Source organism: Corvus moneduloides, chromosome 15, assembly GCF_009650955.1.
Source record: "Corvus moneduloides isolate bCorMon1 chromosome 15, bCorMon1.pri, whole genome shotgun sequence".
Lineage (NCBI taxonomy): Eukaryota > Metazoa > Chordata > Aves > Passeriformes > Corvidae > Corvus > Corvus moneduloides.
Genome location: NC_045490.1, coordinates 7,054,065 through 7,080,608, shown reverse-complemented (window position 1 = coordinate 7,080,608; position 26,544 = coordinate 7,054,065). Strand labels below are relative to the sequence as shown.

The window sequence follows — 26,544 nt, the reverse complement described above, 5'->3', positions numbered from 1 at the left end:
GCAAAGATTGAATCATTCAAAGGAAATAAAGCACCTTTTAAAATTTACAAAATGCTCTCAGACTTGAGTACTAACACAGAAAGCCCAAGAAAAATGAAATTCTCACAGAGTAAGATTTCATAATTAAAGTTTTTTTATTTCTCACTTTTTCTTTAATACAAAGCTTTGGCATCAGCAAATTTTATGAAAAAATAGAATGTACTAAATAATTGCTTGTGCTGCATGATCGATAAATGATGCATAAAAATAGGTGTCTCTCTCCAAGGCAATTGGCCGGAAAGCGTTTCTTCAATAGCATTCTGCTCTGCAGGGCAGAAAAAAAAGGAACAAAATATTTATGTTAAAGTTAATACTGCCAATACAAAAAAAAAAAAAAACAAAAAAAACAAAAACAAAAACAAAAAAAACCTGTAAAAGTAAGCTAGTGAAAAATAACAAATTATACAAAGCCAGAGCATTAAGAGACATCTGTATTTGTCACATCATTCCTACAGGACAGCCAGAGGTCTGAGCACTTCTAAACTCTTGAGGACACTCCATCTGCTACTGAAAACTTTCTGTAAGTGGTCCAATCCAACATTTGGGCTTTTTGGGCTTAAACCCACACTTACACAGTAATTTCTGACCATTACCTAGGAAGCAAGCAAAATGTGCTGCTTCTGTTCCTTTCAAACACTGCCTAAAACTTTTATTACTAGTACTGCAAGGTTATTTTGAGACCAAGAGAAAGCAGCTGGTTCCTTATTTTCTTATCACTTAGACGATGTTTACTTTTGTCACAACTATTTAAAAATGCATGTGTGTGTATTTATACATACACACAAACATACATACACACAGCTAAACATGTATATACTCACAACTCCGGAACTATTGCTCTAAATAACTATGTTTAAGCTGTGGGAAGGACATAGCAAAAAACCAGGTACGGGATATGGTTTTAGGTGAGTTTTAAAGCAGAATTTCAAGCCTTTTACTTGCATCAGTGTATTACATGGCCTCATTCTTGCTACTGTTGTTTTTAAACAATAAAAATGCCTCTGGTTCCTCTTGAAATACTATCATAAAAAGGCAGGGTATGCCAGCATTGCTTTTTACATGGAGAGCAACATAAAAAGCAGGTATGTTTAGTAGAAAAAGCAATGAGAAGGAGCTGCCATATATCTGGCGTGATATTCAGCACAGGAAATTCTTTGTCTGGCACTGGGAAGGTGTCAGTGACACAATAAATCTCAGCATTAGTGTCATTTTAACTGTCTAAAATGAGTAGTCGAACCCAGCAGCACTTGTGGAGGCTGCTCAGATCCCAAAGGATTCAGATGAAGAGCTGCTGAGGTTGAAGGCCACAGCCAGGAACCTCAGTTACCCAAATAAGTGATTTTTGAAGCTCTGGTTTCTGTGGCTGTGAGTTTTCTCAAGTCTGTCTCAAGTACACACTCGATGTGCTCGCATTTTAATTCCTGTCACTCAGAAAAGGAGCTCTCCTCGTATCAGCACACCCTTTGTTTGTACTGAGGGAACATCAATGTGAAAACACTTTGCTGGAGGCCCAAAGTCCCTGCCAATGTGCAAGCTTGTCCTTGCAGTAAAAACAGTCCCAGAGCAACAAAAAGAGGAGTTGCAAGGCAAGGCAGAAATGCAGCTGCTATCAGTGCCCACATCTGGATGAGACTTCATGGGCTACAGCTCCTCCTCCTTCCCAATGACGTGCAAGTGCCCAGCAATGCAGACATTCCTGTTCTGCAGCCCATCCTGCCCCATGCCTTCCCAAGCTATTTTTCCAGGCAGATTAACGATGTTCAGCTGCAGCCATGTTGCCAAGTTGCTGGTTGATGGCTGCAAGTTCAAGAGTTTGACAAATGGAAAAAATAATAATCAGTAGACTTGATAGGGCTATTTGAAGTTCTAAAAGTTTTCTTCATGAAGCCCTTTTGGAATAAGCATATGAAAAGAGGAGGAAGATTTGCAAATTAGTGGTAATGAAAAATCTCTGATGACCAATATTATGGACCCTCCTGAAGATGATTAGCTGAGATTGTCTAAAATTTTACACTGGAGACTATTAGACATGTTTCCATCTTATTGAGAAGGACACCTTATACTTTCCAAATAGCAGTAAAAGTTAAAAAAAAAAAAAAAAAAAAAAAAAAAAAAAAAAAAAAAAAAAAATCCAAACCCCTTCTTTCTCTTATCTCAAAGAAAAAAAACCAAAGAAAATGTTTTTAAAGCTGCATTTCCAGGCAGCATTCCTTTGGATCTCACCCCACTTCTGGTTGAGAGATCAGCACTTTAATGGAAACTCAGCTGTGTCAAGGTGTTCAGAGACAAAGAAAGATGTTGACACTTTGCCTTCACAAATAAATAATTAAATTATGATTAAACATATATCCTGAGCCCAGATATTCTGTAAACCTACATGAAAATAGCTAGATGTACCTAGTTAATAGATTTGCAGAACAGATTTATACTTGCCCACACATAGAATTATAAAAAAAGACTGGAAGTCATCTGCTAGGGTAATTTCTTGTCCAGCCTGTCTGAAGGGAGGCTGGGGGTTTCTATATAGGTTAAGAAAGCATGGAAGCAAGCCTCCCTTAATTTAAGAGAGGAGAAACAGTACTGCATTCACTGCTTTCATCTCTCCCTCACCTAAGAAGAAGATAGTTTTCTATTTAAACACCTTTTTTTTTCCCTTTAGCTGAAAGTGTGCCAACTAGGAGTACAGAATTATTTTTGTTTAATATGAAATTTGACTATAAAATTGAGGTGAAAACTGTCAAAGGTAAGTGCTGGTAGTAAGTTTTACTGGCAGGTGAATTTTGAACATGGGAATTTAATGGCAGAAATCTAATGTTTACCTAGACCAGTGATCAGAAACTGAACATAAATATTCTCTCTTTTCCCCTTTTCACATCTCCACTTAGCAAAGAGATTTCCTCAGGTAAGCCAGCTAAATATAAATTAAGAGGGACTTTACCCTGAAACCTGCTGTTAACAGACACTCAACATTTGAGAAAAGCAGGAAATTTGATTCCTTGAAAACTATACATTCCCCCTTCTCTTGGTATTTTATTCCCAATGTTGTCCATGACACACACCCACCAGAAATGCACAGAAATATCTGAATAGTTACTTACTCATTAGCATTCAAGCTAGCTGTGGCTTTGATGATCATGTAGCAGAGTGTAAGGGCACTGAGGAGGCCAAAACTGGCAATAATAAACCATTCTTCTGTTGACAAAGGAAAGGGAGGAAATCACTCGTGGGAGAAAGCGATGCCAATATTTCCCTCAAACACCACTGGCGGAAGGCAAGAGGCTTCTAAGCCATGACTGGCCCCAGGAGGTGAAGCAGAAGGAGGTTAAGCCACAGAGTTACTGACGGGAGAAGGCTAGCAAAGAAGAAGTGGAGAGAGGTGCAGAAAAAAAGCATGGCACAACAGTATTTCCTGGCTGAGCCCAAGGGTTAGTGATAAAGAAAAGTTACTTAACAATGTAAAGTGAAATGCAGGATCAAGGGAAAATGTAATGAAAACTCTGTCCACCCCCAAGTCAGAAAGACGACTGTCAGGTTGGGTTAGGTTTGGTGAGATGCAACTCTTTCACATAAGCACACCCAAAGTACTGTTGTACTTCAACTGTGTCTTCGCCCCCTCCCTCCTGAATTTATGTTATAGTGTTACTTAAAACCCAACAAAAATCAGGATAGATTGCTCAACAGTAAAACATAACTAGAGTTTTCCACTTAATAGACAGATAAACCTGCAGAAAAATAATTTCAACACTGGAGTAGACACACACATATTAAAAAATAAAAAGTAATATAAAGAAGTCTATTAAAGAATGTTCACTATTCAAAATTCTCCCCAGGATCAACCTGGCATAAGTAACAGTTCAGAATACAAACACAGTTGTTGAATACAGCTTTTGGTTTAACTCTCATGCATCAAAGAATTCATGTGTCACCCATAAAATACAAACATTTCAAGAGCCCTTTCTAAAGCTTTACTTTATAAACATTATCAGAATGAACTGTTGGTGGTTATTTCTTGTTTTACCCTGGCATCCCATCTGTGCACAAGCAGCACTACAGCTGGGAACAGACAGTAAAAACACCTTCTGAAAAGGCAGTTAGTAAAAAGAGAAAACTACAGTTTCCCACCCATGACAAGGAAGCAGCACAGCCACAGATCTGTTCTTGTTCCACAAGACAACTGAGTGCAAGGTGAACCGGAGGCTGAACTCTGGATGGCAAAGTGACTTACTGGCTTTGTGGAGAATCCAGATTTTGTAGGTGGATTTTCCCATCTCAGATCAGGACATTTCTAGATATAGACTGTGTTTTCCATAAGGTGAGGGTTTTTTTTAAATGAGACATTTACTTTGCTACAGCATCTAAAGAAACACTCTAATGAACTGCATTGGTTTCACTGCCTCATATAGATGTATCAGTGGCAACCAGTGCCACTAAGTTCAAAATCTAGATCACATATGCACATAAGCAAAATACAAGGAGAACATTAGACTCTTGTACTGCATGGATTCTGTTTTTTGCAATTCATCCAGAAAAACAACCATTCATGCATCAAGTTGAGACTATACAGCACATGGAAAACTGATGCCATAGTTTTGTATTCATTATAGTGCTATTGTACATTAAAAACCCTAGGTAAATCCAGTAAGTGGAAATTTTCCATGCAGCTCTTATGGATAAGAGCTTTCAAGCAGTGCAGGAACACTTTTCTGATGTTATAAAACACTTGGACAATACTCAAATGTTGGTACATCAAATGCTTCTTTAATTCACAAATTTTATAAGAAAAAACACCTGCTAAGTGACATCAGAATTCCAGTAGCAATGTTCTCAGGGGAAAAAATGTCTGCAGAAATAGCAGTCAGCTAAAATATTTATATTTGTATAAATTATTGCACGTAAAGTATTCTGAAGGGATAAATAATAATTTTGGCAATCCAGCCTCTCGTGCTGGTTACCGAATTCACGAAGGTTATTTTGGTGCCATTTTAGTTCATCCAGGGTTCTTTGCATGCGGATCTAAATGGATATACCATTAACAATGGAAGTGTTGGCACTGTCATACCTAAAGTTATTGGTTCCAGTAAGGAGCATATGCCTCTTGCAGAGGCACTGAGGTCACCTTTGTCCCTGCAGGGACATCCATCACCAGGGCCCTGCAGCACAGAGGGACACACACACCACGGAATCCGTAGGATGGTACTGGGAGCCAAAGGACACTTACTTGTCACTGCAATGTTGATCTCTCCTGACCTTGGTGTCAGCTCCCCGTCCTGTGGCAGCTGGGACATGCCCGAGGTGCGCAAGGGCTCCAGGCTGAGGGAGCTGTCGGTGCCGAAGTCGCCGAGCGCCGAGCGCCTGCTCGCCGGCTGCCCCCGCGTGAGCCTCTCCATGTCAAAGGCTACATTATCTGTGCATGGCACGTTGGGCTGGGCAAAAACACAGCTCCATGTTACAGCAGTGAACGTTCTATGGGTAGCAAACCTATACATTGAATAAACCCACCCACACACACTTCTTTCAGCCACTGTGGCTGTGCTGAGGTCACACAGGAGAGAAACGCATGAATGAACAACTTCTACCTGAAGTCACCTCTTTAAGAGGAGAAAGAAGAAGCAGAAAAAATGATTGAGATACAAGGATGGGACTCAAATACACTTGTATCATAGCCTATGCCTGTATGGTTTACCACAACCATGATAAACTCTGAATTCTACTGTATCCTCTGCTAAAAACCCAGGTATGTTATTAACTGCAAAACCAGGTCATCCACAATATATCTGCTACTATTTCTTCGGAAATGTGCAAATTTGCAACTGACGCAGCTAAAAATGGAGGCCTGATTATTCTCACTGTCTTGAATCAAAAACTAGTTTAGACAGTCTCTCCATATGTTCTTCTCCTACTCTGAAAAGAGCATCACTCCCACTTTATAATTTTTTCCTCATACAGGAAAGATTAAAAAAATCTTCTTTGAGGTTTCATTGCTATCCCTTTGTGAACTGGTCAACCAAAGCATAATGTCTTATGGGGATCCCATAAGACATGACCTGCTTGAGGAAAACTCACTGCTCTTGGCTACGGTGGGGCTTTTAATGTGCAAATTTAAGACTGTCTACAGGAAACCACGAGAACACGAGATTCACAGAGTAAATATAACGAGGGTTGAAAGGACTTGAGAAAAGGGAAGATTACAGAGAATCTAGCATACTTCCAGCAGATAATTGCCATAAATGCAAATATAACAATATATTCTCAATGACCAACCAGGGAAAGAAGGACCAACAACAAATCAGCAGCAAAGAAATTGGTAAAACCCCCCTAATATTTTCTCAGTAAGGGTACTAGAATACCCTTACCCCTCTCTCCCCTAAAATTATTCTTCCTGTTCTGGGTCTCAGACATGGGAGAAAGAAGAGCTCACAACAGAGCAACTTACCACAATTCCCAGTGCCTTCAAAATGTTCAGTTTACACATTGGACACGTACAGTGCTCACTGAGCCATGGATCCACACAGACTTTGTGGAACACGTGCCTAGAAGAACAGAGAAGGTACATACATAGTTTGCAAACAATTCTATTTTATACAATGAAAATGACTTAAAATTTTGGATAGTTGCTTTTTTTAATTTTAAAATACATGCAAATCTTAGAATTGCCAGTATTCTGTGGTAATTGCAGTAATTAAAAAAATTTGCTTGTTGTTGTCACTCTTTACTAATAGTTCAATTAGGAGGAAACACTTGAAGATTTTAATTCCCACCTCACACCCCCCTTTTACTGTGGATATGAGTAGAAGATGTAAGGTAAAAGAACCAAGGTAATGCCATTCCCACCATAACTTGTCTACAGTCTTGTCTCAGTTTTGATGCAGAATTTGACCATAAACTGTGTAGGAAGAGCATAGATCCATCAGCTGTCAATTTTGTTCACAAGTCAGTGGAACCAACCCAAACACATTCCTGTTTGACTTTGAAAAGGCTTTTATAATTATCATATCGAAGTAAAAAGAAGGCTTTCCCCCTGCCATCAGTATTTCTTGATATCAAGAAGGAAAACATGTCCATCATGATATGATTGTCATAAAAATAAAAGGAGAGGCAAACTGGGCTTTCAGAGGTGGAAAGGCAAATTGTGCTCCTACTTGCACAGCAGGCAACTCTGCAATAGGCAACAGTCTGCATTGCCTCCTACACTGCATTCAAAGTCTTAGTCACACACATGAATATAATGTAACAGTGTTGGGATTGATATAAACCAGTATAACAAGAAAGGACTATGCAGAGACCAAAACAAGGTACATAAATTAAAGGAAGTAAAGGAAATGAATGCTCTCTTAGCTTTCCAAAAGGCAAAGAACTTTTCAGAGGATATTCATGGCAGGCATGGGTATCACAAGACTGTCTACCCAATATAGATTCAGCAAATACTCATAAAAACCCAATCTGAGTAACTGCCTATGATAACTCCAATGATAAGAGCCCTGATCCTTCATTTCCAGTGGTGCTGACTGCAGAGCAAGAAGCCAGTAAGAGCAGGCACACCCAAACACGACAGACTGGTGATCATGACAAAGATCAGCAATTACAAGGGCTGCTTAATCAGCGAAGAGCTGTGCTCTGGAGCCAGCAGGGAAAGGGGCAGGGGCAGAACAAGCAGTTCTTGCCATCTATTTGAGGCATCAGCAGGGTCTGCAAGAGGTGGTCGTGTGTGCCCCCAAGGCAGCATAAAGCTGAGATATTCTCTGCCCCCTCCTTGCTCGGGTTACACTTGTGCTCTGTGCCTCAGAAAGCTCATCATGGAATCCGGGAGCTCTTTGCTCCCTGTCCTTTGGGATTTTAACACCAGAGACCAAACGAGGCACGTTGCCAGATTATCTGCTTTTAAGTCTCTGAAAGGCCTCCTGGAACTGTTAAACATTGCAAAAGACAGTATATAATTATGTTCCATGTCTTCAGACTGATGCAGGGACTAAAGAATATCAACATTACGAAGTTCTAGGCAGCTACAGCTCTATGTCCTACCTGTACTAATTAAAGACGCACAATTAGGGTGTAAAATAGTCAATAGAAGATAGACAGGGAGCAAAAGAATTTTGCTTATCTCTATCCCAGATAACGCAGGAATAAAAACTTAAAGAACCTCAGTTAGTCACTTGGCTGGCCTGTGTCCTCTAGCAAGATGGCAATCACAAAAAACAGGGTATGTACAGCGACTTGTGTTCAAATCATCACCCAAAATAGACTCACTTCTATTATTATTCTTAATGCATTCCCTTCATTACTCACAAAACTACAGGAAACAATGTTTAGAAACTCTGGGTGATACAAAATGGTTTTAAATATTCTGAAACATACAGAGATGCTATTTTTCTATGTTAGGCAAATTATGACTTTTATTTGCTTGTTTTCTTTTAAGTCTCTGGAGTCTGTTTTTTTAAAGTAGAACAAACCTGAAAATCTAATATTTTGGGCAAGAGCAGACATCAAGACTCCACAGAAGTATGAAAACAGCTTTATTATATCATTATTGGCTAATCAGTGCTGTAGAAGCACTCAGATCAAGTGAAGCAGGCGACTGATGTAGATGCCAACATGCATCCACTAAATATTATAAGTTATTTTAAAAAGCCATTAGCACTTTGATATATTTATATACACAGCCGAATTGTTTTTGTGACCCCCTAATTCTTTGCTTTTAGTTCCTAAACCTTCATGGGTGTTTATTAATGTGTTTCAAAGAAGTGCAGCTCTCCAAAGGTTCTTGATTTAGAAATCATGGCTCTGCCTACTACTTACAGAGTTTCTCTACCTCTTAAAAAGTTTGCTGATAGCATTATTGTGGCTCAGGCTCTGTCTGGATTTGTCTGTTTGCAAGAGTTAAAAAGGAGTTATACAGCAATGACGACAGCAAACAAGAATTATTTTCAAACCTCACACTGACAAAGTAAGCCCTTGCAATTTCTGCTCTCATAAACCTTCCTCCTCTTCCTATTTCTGTCATTGGTATTCAAGGACCATAAATCTGAAGAGTTCCCAGCAAGTTGCTCTTGGTCACGACAACTGATGATGTTCTCTCAGGAGCCACACGCTGGGGAGTCAGGCGTGACACAGCCTCTGCTGCCTCTCCAGCCTCAGGCTGGAGGAAGCAGGGCTGGCAGCCAGGCTGGCAGCACTGATGGAGTCTCCCATGCAGGCACAACTCCAGGCAGGTGACCTGCAGGTATTTTTCCACTCTGTCAGCACACCCAAGCCAGTTGCCCTCCAGCTGGTAATAAACACCATAACACCAACTCTTGTACAACATGGCTTCTTTGCAGCATTTCACAGGGGAGAAAGTGAGTTAGGAATCTCTTTTAGTGGTGTAAGGCCTCCAAATTTGCACATCACAGGAGGAGAAGGGTTGAATGATTTTCAAGTGCTGTTTCCCTAAAGCTCACTACCCTTCCCTGCTCTCAGTGCAGCATCCCACCAAAGGAACCTTTGCTGTTGCAAAGAGCATCTTTGGCTACTGCTGGGGGCAGCTGCTCCCCTGGCCCTGGGGTCCAAGGCACTGCAGGAGGCAGAAAGGATGCCATCAAGACTCTGTGTTAATTTGGTCTTTAAAAGAAAAAGGTAGCTATTTGCAGCAGCACAGAATCAAACAGATAAAAATATGAAAATCAGGTTTAGTCACTTTTGTCACTTTCCTCCTTCTTGCCCAGGATAGAAATTAAGAATTTGGCTCAAAAGCCATCTATTTTATAGTATTCACAACTCTTAATTCTTTTGCTACCTTGTTAATTCCTTCCTTCCCAGGATATCTTTCTGCCCTTTCCAATGTCATTTTCTGCTCTTCTCTAACCTGTCACTTTGCTCTCCCCATCCCTTATCTCTCACTAATCCTTCACACTACCCACTCCTGATCACTTTCCACCTAGTGCCTGTTCAGCCCCTAAATGCAACAGTGTGATGGTAGAATAAAATTACCTGAAGAAAGAGAATGTCCATGAAGTTTGTCTTTTGCTAGGATCCCTCTGACATTTGCTTCCTCTACTTATTTTTCCCTTACGTAATGACAGTCACAAAAGACACATTCCTCAAGCTTGGAAGCCTGAAACAGATGGCTGCTTGTCCCTCAGTGCACTAAAGCTATAGGTATGTCCATAGGCTGCTGGTACTAAACATACTTCTCTCTCTAAAGCACAAAATGAGCTATTGCAAACAATTCAGTTGAATTTCTACCATTTTAACCATACTTTATTTTTAGATTGGCCACAATTTCCCGCACGCCATGAAACTTTACATCACAAATGTGGTGTTTCACCACAGAATTTTAGGTGCAGCTTGCTCAGCTGCTGGTAGATTTTGCCTGCTGTGTGTCTGCCCAGATTCCTCTGCTGAGGCACAGAGTGACAGACCATACTTAACTGCAGGGAATAACTGTGGTACTAAAGGGAAAGGCTACTTTTAAATTGATGAAAGCAGCAAGGATGCCTCATGCCAGTGATTCCTACTGTCTAATGATTACAGCTTCCCCAACAAGCACAGTAAGAAGAATTTCTAGCCTTTCATTTGCTTTCTCTTGGTCAAGTAATTTTCTCCACGGTTTTCTTGCAATTTATTTTCTCATCTGGCTTAGAAGCTCTCTTGTAGGCTTTGTTTTATAGTCTGTGCGCTGTTTGGGTTGTTTTTTTGTTTAAACTAACATTTCATGCTGTGCTAAAATGGGAGGTTGAAGTATGAGAAAGTAGAAAGGAGTTAAACCTCCAAAACAAGGTTTGGGGAGAAGCATTTCAGGCACTGAAGACTGAAAAATCTTACACGGAATCTGATATTTATTGGGCCCATCTCTGCAGGTAGTAGTTGGCTTTTCATCCACAAATATAAAAATGTCTTGTGGAAAGCATCCATCTCACTGTTTGTGTCTAGCCTAGATGGTTTTGCACTCAAAAGCTGAGCTGCAGCAAATGAAAAGTGAGATGTAAAAAAGAAGTAGAAAGTGAACATAAAAGTTGTCATACAGCCTTCGGCAGGAATGTAATCTGAGCCTTCGCTGACCTTACATTCTTGTGAAAAACAGAACCGAAAACGATCTACACAAGAGCCTTGATCTCTCCCTTACATGGGAGACTGCACTGGGGCAGGTTGTGCTGAGGTGGCAGCCAGGTGCACCTGCATGCAGCTCCCTGAACAGCTGTAACTATCCCTGAGGGCCCAGAGCTTCCTGCCTGCAGGACTGCAGCTCACCAAAGGTGTATGAAGGAAAAGGACTTTTCTTTCTTTCTTTTTTTTTTTTTTAAATTAAAAAAAAGTATTAATGATCACCTTGTTTAAATGGTCTGTATTGTATCTGTGGATATGAGCAACATATCCACTGCTTGGACGGGGGCAGTTGTTCAACTAAGGAAGTTGGCTTTTAATCCCAACTCTGCCTTGTGCTCAGTGGGAAGAGTTGTTTTCCTATGGGGGAAGACTCATTCTCTCTTCACTGGCAAGGACCTCCTCCTGCCTTTTGTTTGGTATCAAGAGAAAGGCACAGAGGGGTGGGACTTGTGACCTTTCATTCCACGTCCTTGAGCCTCACAGTACCACCCTGAAGTACAAAAGAGATGCTTTCTTAAGAGGCAAACAATCATCTCAGTGGTCCAAAACTGGTGTGCAGTTTCCAGAAGTTCCTCCTCTAATTTCCGACTAAGCTTCTGCATAACATATCAAAAGAGCAGGGCTTAATTCACCTACACAAACTTCACTTGAGATTGCAATAAATGATGTAACTCTGAAATCTTTACTTAACACTTGGGAGTACATTTTTTAGAGCAAGAGGACATCAACTTTGAGTAAAAATGACCGAATTGTAAAGAAGAAACACACCCACACCCACATGATTAAAAGCTCCCAAACCTTTACTAATTAAGACCAAGCTCTTCTATTCCTAAATATTTTAATTGGAGTTTCTAAATAATCATTTGTAGAGTATGTTAACTAAACAACATTAAGAATCTAAAACACATCACTGTTTCCTACTGTCCAAGAGGTAAGGAACACAGAGAACAGTAAACTGAATTAGATTTTTGGCTTCAGAAGTATAATGCACACATATGTTGATCAATAAGATATAAAATAATAGTGTTTTCCTTTTATGATGATGGAAATACACTGCACATTAGAAGATATTCCAGCTATTCAGAACAGCCTGCAGGAGGATTTAGAAGACCAATAATGAGCTCTTACGTGCTGCTGCTGCCTGACTGGAGATTGACTCCAACACATGACTTTGTTGCTTCTGGAGTATCATGCAGAACCATTTATGTATCAAGTACAAGCCAAGTTACTGGATCTTGCTGCATATACACAACCTAACTTACACATGGTTTTTGTGCCTGGAGATGGGGAGAAAGCTTTGCATTTCAGAACACAAGGGAAAGATGTCCGTGGTAATGCCTGAAGCTACCAAAATGTATGATGCATCAAAATCAGCCACCAGGTGGAAAAGTATTTAAAAGCATCTCTCAAAGAGAAAATGTCCCAAAACAACTCAAGAATGGAAATGGAATGGAAACAAACTGAAAACCTGTAAGTGTCAACACAGTGCCATAAAAGGGGTAGAAGTTGTTATATTTTAAGCACTAATGCAGAATCACCAGCAAGTACAAATCTTCAGACACAAGCCAAGATCACACTGCACTGAAGAGACCAAAGACAGATGACAGCACAGAAGCTGACTAATGTCAGGAGGTATGAAGGTTGCAAAGACTGCATTTCTATTTCCTACAGTTTTGGAAACCATCAGCCAGCTGTTGCACATCTACTGTGCAGAATGCTGCAGCTGTACCTGGCTCCTTATACTGAAGTTTTTTGAGTCTGCCCATGACTTGGTCCTTAAACCTGCACCCCCCTCCACCTCACTGCAATCTCAATAGCTCCGCTGCCAATATCTTTAATATAATTCTGTTTAATCTCCACTGTCCTAATAGTGCCAGCACCCACACTCACACTTTCTGGCACCATAGTCTAAAATAAAGTGGCTGTTATTAGGACTGAAAACATCCAACAAATGCATTTGTGAATTACAATGCACATGAAATGAAGCAAAAGAGCACCAACAGATAACAGTTTCCAAACAAAGCAACTTCATTATCTTACTTGCATGGCAAAATGCGAACAACATCGTTCTGCTTGTAACTCTCAATGCAGACAGCACAATGATCAAAGTCTGGGTCTGTTTCCTAAAATGAATAGAATGAGAATTCAAGTCAAGAGTCAAAGCTATGACAAATGTCAAAGTAGTTGTGACTAGTACATGAACTGCTTTGTGCCAAGTAGCTGTTACCAAGCTATAAATCCAATGACTGCATTATTATACTTCAACATGACTTAAGCAAGAAAAGCATCTCCTACATACAAAACTCCTATTTTTTTGAGCTGGTAAATCACCATTTGAAACATAAGCTAAGGCCTAAATGATTCCAATGTTCATTGGAAATCATTATAAAATATAGTGGAATTTTTCCTAGATTTCCTTTTGTTTTTTACTTCCAGCTTGGAGATAACATTTATCCAGGGCTATTTCATCCAGGGATTTTTTTGGTTTTTTTTTGTTGTTGTTGTTGGGTTTTTTTGTTTGTTTTTTGGTTTGTTTTTTGTTTGTTTGGTTTTTGTTGTTGTTGTTGTTGTTTTTGTTGTTTGTTTGTTCTGGCAGAATAAGAATTCTGGGGCTCATTTTTACAGCCAGAACTAGCACATATTACTTATTGCAGAGTAGTCCCATATTTGTGTCTGCTGCTTACTTGCAGAAATATCATTGCTCTTATCCAGACATGAACATGAGGATCACTGATTGACTGACTCTTCTCTTTTCTGTTTTCCAGAAGTTAAGATTTTTTAAAATTCTATTTTAAAATACGGTATTTTTAAATTCCAATTGAAAAAGATGGGACTTCATTTGGATATAGATATGGCATCAACAATACATATTTAAAATGTTTGGGCCTGTGACAAAAAATAGGCTGTTCCTTCTCTTAGTTCAACGTCACTGTTCTTTTTGATGCCAACCAGCTACAAGCCAGACACCAAGACAGGGACCAGAGCAAGGCCACAGCCACTCCTGGTCAGCAGCAGCCAGGGCAGCACACAGAGAATCCTGATGGCTCTTCTGAGGAAAAAAAGGTTTTTCCCACTCTGTTCACCTGCATGTGCACCTCATGCTGTCTGCACTGCAACCTACACAGCACTTGACAGCATAAATTCAGAACTGGCAAGACAACAACATTTTTTAACATGGAAAAGTTCCTCTAATCTGTATGTTCTCCCATTCCAGAAAAGATTTAGTGCAGTGGGCTGTTTTGAAATAAAACTACATAGGGAGGGAGGAAGAACAGAAAGACATTTTCTCTGCCTTCTCTCTGGAAGCAAATTTTCCTATCACTTCCTAATCTCCCACTGCAGATAGTGTTGACAAGAAAGATAAAAAGGAATCACAATACAAAGGCCCTAGGAAATAAGATTTTAAAAATCAAATCATAGCCAGAATTTCCCTGCCTTTTGAAAATTAAAGCTAAAAAATTAAGCAAGATTAATGACTATTTTTTCTTTTCAGAATCAAAAATAAAGTAATACTGCTCATAAAGTGGAAAAAGCTTTCAACGTAACACACCATATATTTTAGTTTGTATACCAGCAAGAAATGTTCTTGGAGTAACATTTACTGAAATACCTCTTTATGCTCCCCCTTAACTTACTGAATAGTTGTATTTTACTTAAGAGATATCTTCAATTATCTGTCTTTTATATTTATTTTTCCTTTACAGAACCTATATATGGAAAGGTTCTAAGCTTAAGAATTCCACATAAACAATGCCAGCCCTTATGTACTCACGCCAGGACATCCTCCCAGCCAGCACACAAAACCACCCTCAGTCACAGCTGCCAGATGGAGTGCAAATAGTATTTAAGCAAGAAAAACTTCTTTGAAATATACAGACTTACAGCACACATCAGTACTAACAGTTACACAAAATATTGTGCCACAGGACAAAGTAAGCCTCCAACAAGGAAGGCAAAGTCATAAATCAGAAACTGAAAGAAAAAACTGAGAGTGTTTCCCCAGAAAAAAAATAAACATGACGCTCAAGTTTATCATGTTGAAATCTTATTATTATACCTTATCACCCTTCTTTACTGTCCTGGTTGTCAATTTACCAATGGCTTTCTTGGCAGCATCTCCAAGTCGACGCTAATAAAGTGACAAAGAAGAGAACACAAATTAACCCTGATAAACAAGCTTCATTAGTGTCCTTTATAATGACTTATTTGGGCTCAGTAATACCATTGCAATACACACTATGGCAGCAGGCCAACACATAAGACAAAATGCAAACACAGCAAAGCACTGAGATTTGTTGAGAAGGAAAAATAGCCAACAGCTGAATCCTCAAATGCTCTCCATAAGCATGGGCATACAACTCAGGGACTGTATAGAAGTCCACAGAAGTGAATCAGCACTGATGTGCAAAACTAATCAAAGCCAGGTTGCAGGATAAAAGCTGAAGCAATGTCCCCTCCTGATGATTTCCATTGTACTCTGTTCATACTGGTTTTTATTCAGTGTGCTGTAATACACTGTTTGTTCTCTTAAGCTTGAATTATTTTTATATTTCCCCCCTGAGCAGGCTGATCTTATTCTGAGATGCACAAGATCCTCCCAGCGTAACCTAGTTTCTCTCTTGCTATTACCCAAAACCACCACAATCTCATAAAAGAAAAAAATGATGGGTCACGAAATCTAAATAAGCCAATACAGACTTAAATTAAGCTGAAATTAATACTGGTTTGAAGATAACCTCAATCTGCATGCAGAGGCCAAACTATTTTTCTGCTGTTTATGTTGCTTCATGACCACCACAGTTAGATGGAAGGAGCCTTTTCTGACATTCAAGTGCTGATTCCTACTGAAATGCCCAGTTCCCAGCCAACAAAGAATGGCTGTTTGTCACTGTTTACCCACTGGGGTCCCAAAGGTGGGCACTGAATGAAACAAAGATCCTGTTGTCTTCCTTCAGTGACATGAGACATCAGACTTGGTTTAAAACTGACTTAAAAAACAGAAGTTCACGTATCTCCTCTTTCCCCTCCAACCTGTACCGAGTACTCCACCTTTGAAAGGGATGGGCTGCTTCTGAGAATGCAGCTCTCAAAACCTTTCCTGCAGCCTGCAATCCATGTGTGGGGTTTTGTGCCCACCTTCTATGAAACTGAAACCCAAATCCTTCATAAGGTGTACCCCCTGTATCACACATTTCCCTGCACACAAACTGGAATGAAAGTTGCTTTTATTTGAGAAACACAATGATGTCACAAGTCTGCATCGCAACTGACTGTACCACTTATTCTAGAATTACATAAGCACTTTTCTTCCTTGTGGTTTCACAGAACAGCAGCTCTAATTTTGTATTTTTTAGAGCAAGGATTTGAAAAAAAATCAGATACACAGTCCCAGCTACTGAAGCATATCCATGTAGGAAGCACAGCATCAGAAGCAGAGCTGGGATAGGAAATTATATGCTTCCTAGAGTCAAAAATCTCACCCTAACTTCAATATGCAAGAATTTGGTCAATTTAAGCAGATCTAAATTACGTGCCCTGGAACAAGCATATTGGCCTGAGAACTTAATGACACAGAACACACTGGGCACACTGCTGGAGTAGATAACCATTGCATAACCAAAAGAGTGATTACTGAGAGGAACGAGGCTGAAATGGCATTTAACTCAAATGCTCAACACTACCAGCCAAGTAAATGTGGGTAGTATCTGTATTTCATTCCACTGCATGTGATTGTATATGCACTACAAGAAATTTTAAAGATTATTTTCCCACTGAGAGCATAATATTTCAGCAGAATTCTTCCAACATATTGAAGTTCTTTTACGTAAATAAATTTGCTAAATAATAACTTTCATCTCTTCCGTTGAAGAGGTCAATCTCTTCTATTTTCTAATTTTAACAAATACTCTTTCATGCTAAGACTGGAAACACTCAGAATTTGCTATTTTGCTAAGTTAGGGCACAGGCACAGACCATATGCTTGCCTTTAAAAACCACAACCATGTGGATGGAAAAGGTCACTTCCACATGCAAAAGAGTTTCACACCTCCAATGGAAGCACGCAAGAATAACCATGTGAAATACCAGTATCTGCTTGTGTTATCTACAAAACACAGCAAGTTTTTGATGGCTTTGATTTAAAAAACAGAAAAACGTGCGCCTTGACGTAACTTAAAAACAAGATCATAGCCTAAACCAAGTTATTTCATCACTAACAGTACAGTCTTTGTGAAAGCTCTCAAAGCTCTTTAAAAGTAAGCTGTAGCTGTCGCCACCTTCTTATTAAAGTTTAATAAGCTCAGCTTTTTAAACCACATAAAATTTTCATCAAGTTTCTCCTGACCTTTGTAAAAATTTAAAGAAAGAAAAAAGGTCCTAAGAGCCCTTTCCCAATGGAGCAACTGTTTTGAAACGTGGACATTTGGAAGAAGCCTAGAGCCATGTAGGGGACAGAGAAGGCACAATTTAGTATTTCACAGACATTCATTAAGTTACAGTTATATTTAAACTTTCACCATCCCAAGGGACCACACTAAGTACTGGCTACAGTGTGGTCATTTAAGAATGACATCCTTAGGAAAATCTACAGGATGCCCATGGGACCTGCAGCATCAGACACTATTTATAGTAACTGAAAAGGAAATCCTGTGCCACCACCAAGGCTTTGTAAGCTTGAATTTGTTCTAGGTCTGACAGAACACCAAAGAACTGCCTCACAGCCAGCTGCTGTGTATCACCTGTAATTTGGGGGAAAGGGGGACAGTGACTAGAGGTCAGGAGGTTTTGACTAGAGGTCAGGAGGTTTCTAAGTTAGCCTTGGCAGAGAGACAGGGCAAAGAGGACACTATGGATTTCCCAAGGCTTACTGACCCTTCTCAATAAAAGCCAAGGCACACTATGGAAGGTCATTAAGTCCACACTAGTAAAACATTTACTTCTAAAGTTTAATCTGTGTTTGAGTTGACAATTTGATTTAGTCTGGGTCTCTGAGTATGGCCATAAGAGTTGAAAAGGAATATAAGCAAGGTATATTGGACAAAATTTTAGTTAAAATATATCACCAGGAGAATTAGGCACTCCTTACCAAGGGTGATCTTAAATAAAGTTGAAAGTCAACACAGACCACTAAGCAGCTCTACACCTTAGTTTTCTTACCCTAACATTCATGATAGATTATGATTTAGGAATACTTTTATACAATTTCTGAATTACCTTAACTATTACAGAAGGTATCCTTAAGAGCATAGAGAGAATTAGTAACATTTGCTCAGTGTTCCCCCATACTACACAAGTCGATTCATAATTTAACTTTCTTCCCCATTCCCAACATACATCCAGTACATATTTACTCAGCCAACACAGAATTCATCTTACTTTTGGACTTACACTAACTAAAACTCCAAGTATTTTGCTTCAGTTCTATTCTTTCCTGTCATGTATTAGGATCTATACTGGTGCTGCTCAGGTTGAAAACACTTTGCTATATAAAAATCCTTGTCTGGCAACATGCTCTGCCTTGGAACAAAGAGGTTCTGAACACCAGTTTGATGGGCATTCCTTAGAAACCATTTGTTCTCTATTGATTATTGTATACAGAAATATTATCTCCATAACTTAAGAGAAAAGAAGAGACCCCTTACCTGATTCCTGTCACGTGCACTTGTGTACCTGATCTTCTGGATGAAGTAAAATATTAACCATGCTGAAGAAATGATCATCAAAACAATGAATGATATTGACACGAAGACTAGAGAGCCCCGACTGAAGTTCTTCGGAGGAACACGGGACCCCACTGCTATGGCCATCAGGACAGAGATATTCTTTTCCAAGTAATTCAGGATCTCCTTAACCTTCGATTCTGTAATCATGACAGCAACAATGTCTCCAGTTCCTATAAAAAGGGAAAAAATATTTAATTTATATTTAAAATTAACATGGCATGCTGCTCACAAGATGAATTTTCCAGTTTTCCAAATGGAAAGCCATTTGACAACTTGAGGTTTTAATCTAAGCCATCTGTGGCACATGGAACATGCTACTGGGCACTCTACTCATGCCTTGTCCTTCAAACCCAGATTTTCAAATTAGGGCATTAACATGCAAACTCTCTGCAGCTCCACACATAGTAACAGATCTCTACTGCTGGTTACACAGTACTTCCCATATTATAATTACTGTGTGCAGTCCGAACTAGCTTTCAAAAGTACGTTTGTTCCAGATCTGAAGCCATGAATACCTAAACAGGCAACTCTCAGAAAAACATTTAGGAGATGAGTGAGAATATGAGAATATTGCTCGAGCGCCCTTAGCACAGGCAGTGCTGTGGATGTTGCTGGGAAGAGTTATGCAAGTTCCCCAGCGTGGTTATGTGTCTGCAAAGTAAAAGAGAATTGAAAAACTTGGCGGAAGTTTGACTGCTGATTTTATCACCCATACAAAGACACGCTTGATAGGATCGCAAAGAGGCTGTCAGCTTCATCAGCTCCATTTTCAATGTGTAGCCCATCTGTTTTCATAGTGTCTTGCCTCTAGACTATTTCCTGTCCCAAAGGGAAAATTATTGGTACAAGGATAATAGGAAAACCATAAGCCTTGCCGAAAAAGAACAAAATCACCTGTAGAGCAGAGAGAGCACCCACGTTTTAATGCAAAGACCCCATTAAAAAAAGAGGATTTTGAACACAGGGTAATTATAATTTCAAAGAAAGGAAAGTTTTAGAAAAACCAAAGCCAGAAAGAAAAAAAACCTTGCGAAGTTTCATTCTTATTCATCTAGACTTATTTGCTTCCTATACTAAAAACCTTTTCAAGACCTATTTTCAAAATGCTTGCAAAATCTGCTCATCTGCTTGTTCCATCTGCTTGCTCCAATTCACATTCCCTCAGAGAGGAGCTGTATAAGGCAAACGACTTCAGCACCAAGATTCTGGATTTAGAGTGGATTTAAACTACAGAGAACCTAGTGTGACAGTAGAGAACATGAGGTCCTATTTTAACACAAGGCATTTGTTCAAAGTCTTTTAATCAAAACCTAATTTTTAAGAAGCTACTGTATCCACAAAATGATGTTCAAGAGCCAAAAGAGCAGCATCTTTGAAACCCTGGGCACAGGGTTTTTCCACACAGTTTTTCCACAATGGGGACTTTTTAATAGAGTTGTGCAACAGCCTTAAATGTTCTCTTATTACACTTTGCATTCACTATGCTAAATAGTAACATTTACAGCCACTATAATCAGTTTTCCTATTAAGTTCACTAATGCTGGTGATGTGAATTCTTCTGACAGAACTACTCAAAAGAATCAAAACTTATAATCTCAGAAATTAAAACTTGCACAATAATTGAAAAAACATTCCACAGCCCTCAAATTGCTTTCCTCAAGAAATTTAAACTTTTCTTTATTTAAAATTGAAATGGCAAAGTCATTCAGGCCTTGTCCTGCTAACATGGGGCTAAATAGGGAAAGAAAGTTCAGTGTTTCCTTCCGAATATTTTTGAAACAGTGCCACAGTAATTCAAAAGCTTTGAATAGCAATGAAAGCTCAACACAATTTATTTAATCTCTAGTATAGCACAGACTCACACAAGACCAATTTTAATCCAGCTCTCAAGAGATATTTCAGTACCAAGTTTGGTTTCATACAAAAATAACCAAGATATTTAATAGACAGCAAAGCTCAGAGTAAAAGTCCATCACTAGCTTTATTTTCATGGAAATCTACCCAGATTCCTATTTGTCCATTTGAGAGGACAGTTCCTGCCCTGACTTTCAGCACATTTTTACAGCACAAGAGACACCCTTCCTACAATATCCTGTATGTAGATGAAGCACATGCTCCTGCAACCCCAAATCCCTGCAGCTCAGATAGCGCAAGATCAATCAAGAGCAGATAATTTATACTGCTTGGTATTTTCCCCAGACTTCACTTCTGCTCTTCGTATCTAGTTCAGGCAGAGAAGAAAAGCAGGGAAGGGTTCAGGAGGACTGTATTCCCCAGAGCACATGCTCTGCTAAGCTTCCCCAGAAGAAATTTATTTGCACTGAGAAATTATGTTAGTATGAAAATATCACGCTGAAGCACTCAATGTAATATCCTAACATGATTTATAAGTTATCTGCAACGCAAAGATGACAAAGATTTTCTGATACTAGTCCAGTGTTATCTGAATCCAAAGCTGAAGCCTCTACCTATTCCCTGCTGCCCAGGGAATGTGACAAAGCTGACAATCTGTCACGCATTTTATATAAAGCCCAGCACAATGGGAACCTCTGGCATCACTGCAAAGTGATTTGCATTCCAAATGACTCAACTGGGAGCAGCCAAAGTGCTACTGCTGCTTCTGACCCCGCCAGAGCCAAGGAGAACTGCAGAAAAGAAAAATAAATTGTGTCTGTTTAACATACTGAAGCTCAGTGGAAACTGGGACTTGGTTCATCCATATTTTTGTCAGGGGCATCACCCTAAATAATTTTAGCAAGAACTCCCTGTTTGAGAACAATTGGGGGCAGGAGGAGACAGTGACTCATTTATTTTAAGCACCTTGAAACCTTTTATTTCTGAAACTTTAGCAGAAAAAAATCCTCAGGTGAAGACAGAAAGACTGTTTGTGAAACTCAGAGAATATGGTCTTACTCCATAATCTTTCGAAAAGCAAGATTCTCCTCAGCCAAGAACATAGAGTCCAGAGAAAAGAATATGGATTGCTTACTAAAGCCAATGAACTACACATGGAACCACAGGTGACAAGCTAGGACAGACAGTAGACATAAGATAAATATTGATGCCTGTAAACATAAATCATTTAATTGCTATCATCCAAGCCCAGGCAGCTCTTTCCAGCTTGCAATTTTATCATGCGCATGTTTAATTAGGATAGTTATACAACTCTGTGTATGAAAAGGGATGAAGTTGTGACTAATCATTAAATCTGTGTAATGTTACATTGTGAGAGCAGAAGAGAGAAAAACTTAAGAGCTGAGAAGACACTAAAAACAAGACTATGGGAAAAACAGCAACATCCAGAAGTTTCCTGTAGAGCTCGTAAGGAAACTGCTTTGCTCTCTCACTGACCTATTCATATGTCCTAGCAGTTCTAAAAGAGCATGCTTACAAAGTCAATAAAAAGTAATCTCAAAGAAATGTTACAAGTGTCCGCACAGGCAAATATTTGTGGTGCTTTTGTTGTGTTGGGTTTTTTTTTTTTTTTTGTTTGGTGGGTTTTTTGTCGTTTGCTTGTTTGGTGGGAATTTTTTTGGGGTTTTGTTTGGTTTTGCCTTTTCTTTTTTTTTTTTCCTTTTTTGTTTGTTTGTTTTTTTTCGTTAATTCTTGACTACCATATGTTTGTCTGAAGCTCAAAATATGGATAACTATGTCCAGGATACCAAGCTGAAGCTGAAGACAGGCATGGTTCAAAGAGGAGACTTCAGACACCTCCACCTAGCACCCACTAGGGGTTGCAGGGAATGGCAGCCTGGCAAAATGCACCTGCCAATCAGGCTGCAATGCTTCAACCACCTTCTCACAGCTGGGGAGGGCAAAACCTTAGATCCCATCTTGATTGTGGAAAGGGTCAGACCACCTGTAAAAGGCACTGAACTATTTTGATTTGATGCAACAAGGTTTGCAGAGAACTGAGAATTAAGTTAGATACTCATAACAAAGGTCAGTGATTTGCTAATGGCTGATATTTAAAGCTGAAGTCCTTGCAGTAAGTCTCTGATAGTGGCTGCTGATGCTGCAGACACAGCATGAAGCACACAGACTGCACTCATCTCATGCTTGCGAAAGAATATTGTCCTCTCTTTAAACAGCAGAGAATATTTAACTGCAACTGAATCCGTTCATCGCTTCTTTCCGAAAACCCTAAACTTAGCAGACATTTACCTGAATAATTCTGCTGGTGAAAATTTCAGAGTACTTCCTTAGAAAACACAAACAAATTCCCCATTTCCTGATAAAGGTAAAGAATGGTCCAGACAGTCACTTGAAAGCTGGATTCAGACATTAAAATGCCACTGCCGTTCTGAGTGCAGCAATAGGATCATCATCATGATCACTTAATTGGAAATAAAACTGCCAATCTTCACAAACCAGACTTCCCTAATCTTCTGTTAAAATCCTGTAGCTGTGTGCTAAGCATTTCTGAATGCATTATATCAGAAATAAAAAGACAGCAATACCTAATATTCAGTACCCAGGAAAAGGATCAATCCTAGTACTGTGAGCGACATATTTCTTGGAATAACATTAACTAACAGTGAAACCACTTCAACAGAATTTGGGAGCCCAGAAAGTGACAAAGCAAGCAGGAAAGCACTAATGAAAGCTATGGCTGTATATGAAATTTTGAGAGACTGATTGTGAGTTCTGTGAAAACACCAAAAGACATCTGAGCTGCATAAGAGCAGAGGCGAAAGCAAGGATTACCTCTACCAGGGAAGGGATTCAGCCATAAAGGATATAATCCATGAAACTCGTGAGGTAAAGGATAAGGAAAAGGCATGCTGACCTGTACGCAAAGCTGTGCCACTAGAAAAAGTGGGCTTGGGGAGAAGAGTTTTTAAATAAAAATTCCACAGCATTTAACAACAGTGGGGAAACCCACAAATTTATCAGGTACCTTAGCATTTTCATCTGATGCAAAACAAAAAAATTTGTTGTGAAGAATAACTCTTACATTCTAAACAGGTTTATGGGAAAGCAGACACCAAGAGAACGAGCCTTGGCATATCTTCAGAGTTATTAAAACTGGTCTAGCTGCACATATTTTTATTTTGATCTAATCAGAAAGTAAACAAGAGCACATCCAAGCTGTCAACACATGAGCAATCTCAAGAGTAGAATATGTTGTTTGAGATGTCCCAAATCAAATACAGAAAAAGCCCATAATATTTGCCAGTTATTGCATTCTAAACAAGACAAGAATTTAATGCCAAGAATATACATTAATTTTAAAATGAGACTGGTAGCATTTTAAAATATTTGTCTTCCTGTTGCCTTAATAATATTGAAAATGTTGAATTCTTGCCTGTATGTAAACATTTACTTTAGGATGCCTATTTTATGTAGTGTCAGACACCAGAAAAGATTTTACAAAATTACCATGAGAAAAATCATAAAGGGCAGCAGCATATGAAACTATTACCCAACCGTCAGGCTTTTAAAGGTGCCTCAGTTAAATACAACCAGTGAAACAACTTGCTATCCCAAAACACTGAGCAGGTATTTGCAGAAATCACAAGTCTCTTTGCTGCACAAACCCATTCAAAACAACCTAAAGAAAAAGCTTCTGAAATTAAAACTTGAATTCTGTCTACTCAAGAGGACAAAGAAGTAGGTATTTCAAGTTCAGGGAGGAACAGGCTTCTATGAAATACTGTCAATGTATATCTGAAGAGCACTCAGAACTTTTCTTTGTAGCAAAAAGCTACAACAGATTTCACTCTGTCAGGTGAAGAGAGGGTCCTGCTCTGTGCCCTCTAAACATGGTTACACACTTCAGTGTTCTGGAACATGCCAGGCACTGCTGTACTGCAGACATGATGGACTACCACAAAGTCTGCTCCTTTAAGAAAAGCAGGCATTGATTCAGGCATAGGATTAGAAAACCAGAAACAGCAACAGCAGCTTTTCAAAGATGGGTGTGACACAATTAAATTCAAAACAAATATTAAAGCTTAATCAGATTCTTGTTGTGCTAGCCTGCAGCACATTAAGTCCATAAGTGATAAATAATAAACTTATAAGCCTATCCTCCTTTGTTAAACAAGAAACGATGCCTCAGTATAATGTCCTTGCTGTATTTTTGACCAGCTTTATAATCTACTCTGACCAAGAGTTCCTAAAAGGAGAGATAAATTGCAAAGTCAGTTGAGAAAACTGTTGGGCTGTATTTAGGTAACAACTACTGACACATTATTTCATAACCCAATTGCTCTATTCTGACACTCAGGGAAATGTTTCTTATGGAGAAATTAGCATACAATCAAAACAGGTAGTCACAGCCACATCCTGATTCATTCACAAGTCCAAATCCTGCTGATACACGTGAGCTGGCGAGCTATGCCCCTGGATTTCCTCAAGCTCGTCAAGGTCAAGCTGACTCTCTCCTGCACTAACACACTCCAGAAAACCAACACTCACAGCCTCTCAAAGATACAACAAAACTTCAGTATGTACAAAAGAGGCATTGGGCTTTGGCTTCTCGGCAGATCATTTCCCCTCCACCAGCCTCACCCAGGGAGCTCCTCTCTGTCTTCCATCCCAAGTCATATAACACTAAGCACTGCTAGAAGAATTAAGATTCTCTACTAAGCTACAAGATGCACCCACCTTTTTTGTAAGAGCTCCACAAGTTCCAGAATCTCTGCTCAGTCTTTAAATATGCTATTTCAATGCTTCTGGATGGGCAGCAGGAGGACAGACCCATGGCCAGGCCAAGAAGGGGAGAGAATTTATAAATCCCTGGAATGTGAACTGCAGCAGAGTTCCCCTAGAATGGTAAGGACACTGGATTCTGGGGCTTGGGGTTTCTTGTGCTCCCCTCTTTTGAATTGCCTTGATAATTCCACTTATATCACATATTCCCTTTCTGTGGAAGACATGTAGGTTCTGGGAATTACATTTTTATATATATATATATATATATATATATATATATATTTAGTGTATGTGACTTCTTAGGTTCTTTACACTAGGGAAAACCAAGCCGAGACAAGAGAAAAGCAGATAGACATTATAATGACTTTTGAGATATTTCACACTCTTTCCTGTCTTAGCAATGCCTCTTTTGCATCTGCTTGCACTACAGTTTTATCTTTTTTAAAGGAAACGGACATTCCACCTAAATAATGCCGGAAGAATAAAAAAAGCTCGGCACAAAGAAATGTGTCACTTGATCATCCCCTTTCCACAATCTGTGCACAGATTTTTTTCTTCTTTTACTTAAATTTTTACATAGCGTTAAGCAAATTTTACTGTGAATAAACTGATTTGCAGCCTCTTTTAAAGAATAAATACTTGCAACTGTTAAGGTATTAGTATGCTAACGAAGCAGACCAAATTTTATATTCAAACCTTGAACAAATGCAAATTAATAAAAAGCTGAAGGATCACTTTAAGTTTTGACTAGGGAAACGGTGTACTCCTAACAAATTACACACCACTGCATAAAAAGGTTCCTCGTGTCACAGTTTCACACATTTCTGAAATATCTATACCTGCCTATCTTCAAAAGATATTTTTGCTAATTTGAAAACAGCTTTTCTTCACTTTCTATACTTTTGAACAGTGTCCAAAACCTGTTATGGTGTCACATTCTTGATTCATCAATAATATTAATGTAGCGTAGACATCACTGGTCCATCATCAATATAAGACACACCTGGATTTTGATAATTGTCTTGCATTCCACAGTGTGACCAGG

At 39.2% G+C, this 26,544-nt stretch overlaps 1 protein-coding gene across 3 annotated transcripts in view; it reads right to left on the bottom strand.

Moving 5' to 3' along the window:
- Nucleotides 1-26,544, bottom strand: part of RNF130 (ring finger protein 130) — a 55,811-nt gene that overhangs the window by 12,505 nt on the left and 16,762 nt on the right. For 2 of the 3 annotated variants that reach the window (XM_032124613.1, XM_032124614.1), the window contains 5 exons: nt 18,759-19,009; nt 15,176-15,247; nt 13,159-13,241; nt 6,473-6,569; nt 5,258-5,462 (listed from right to left, as the gene is read on the bottom strand). In XM_032124613.1, the coding sequence (XP_031980504.1) occupies nt 5,258-5,462; nt 6,473-6,569; nt 13,159-13,241; nt 15,176-15,247; nt 18,759-19,009 (708 nt within the window). Of the gene's footprint in view, nt 1-118; nt 305-3,137; nt 3,232-5,257; nt 5,463-6,472; nt 6,570-13,158; nt 13,242-15,175; nt 15,248-18,758; nt 19,010-26,544 lie in introns of those variants that run through there. The other variant, XM_032124612.1, reaches the window with a different exon arrangement.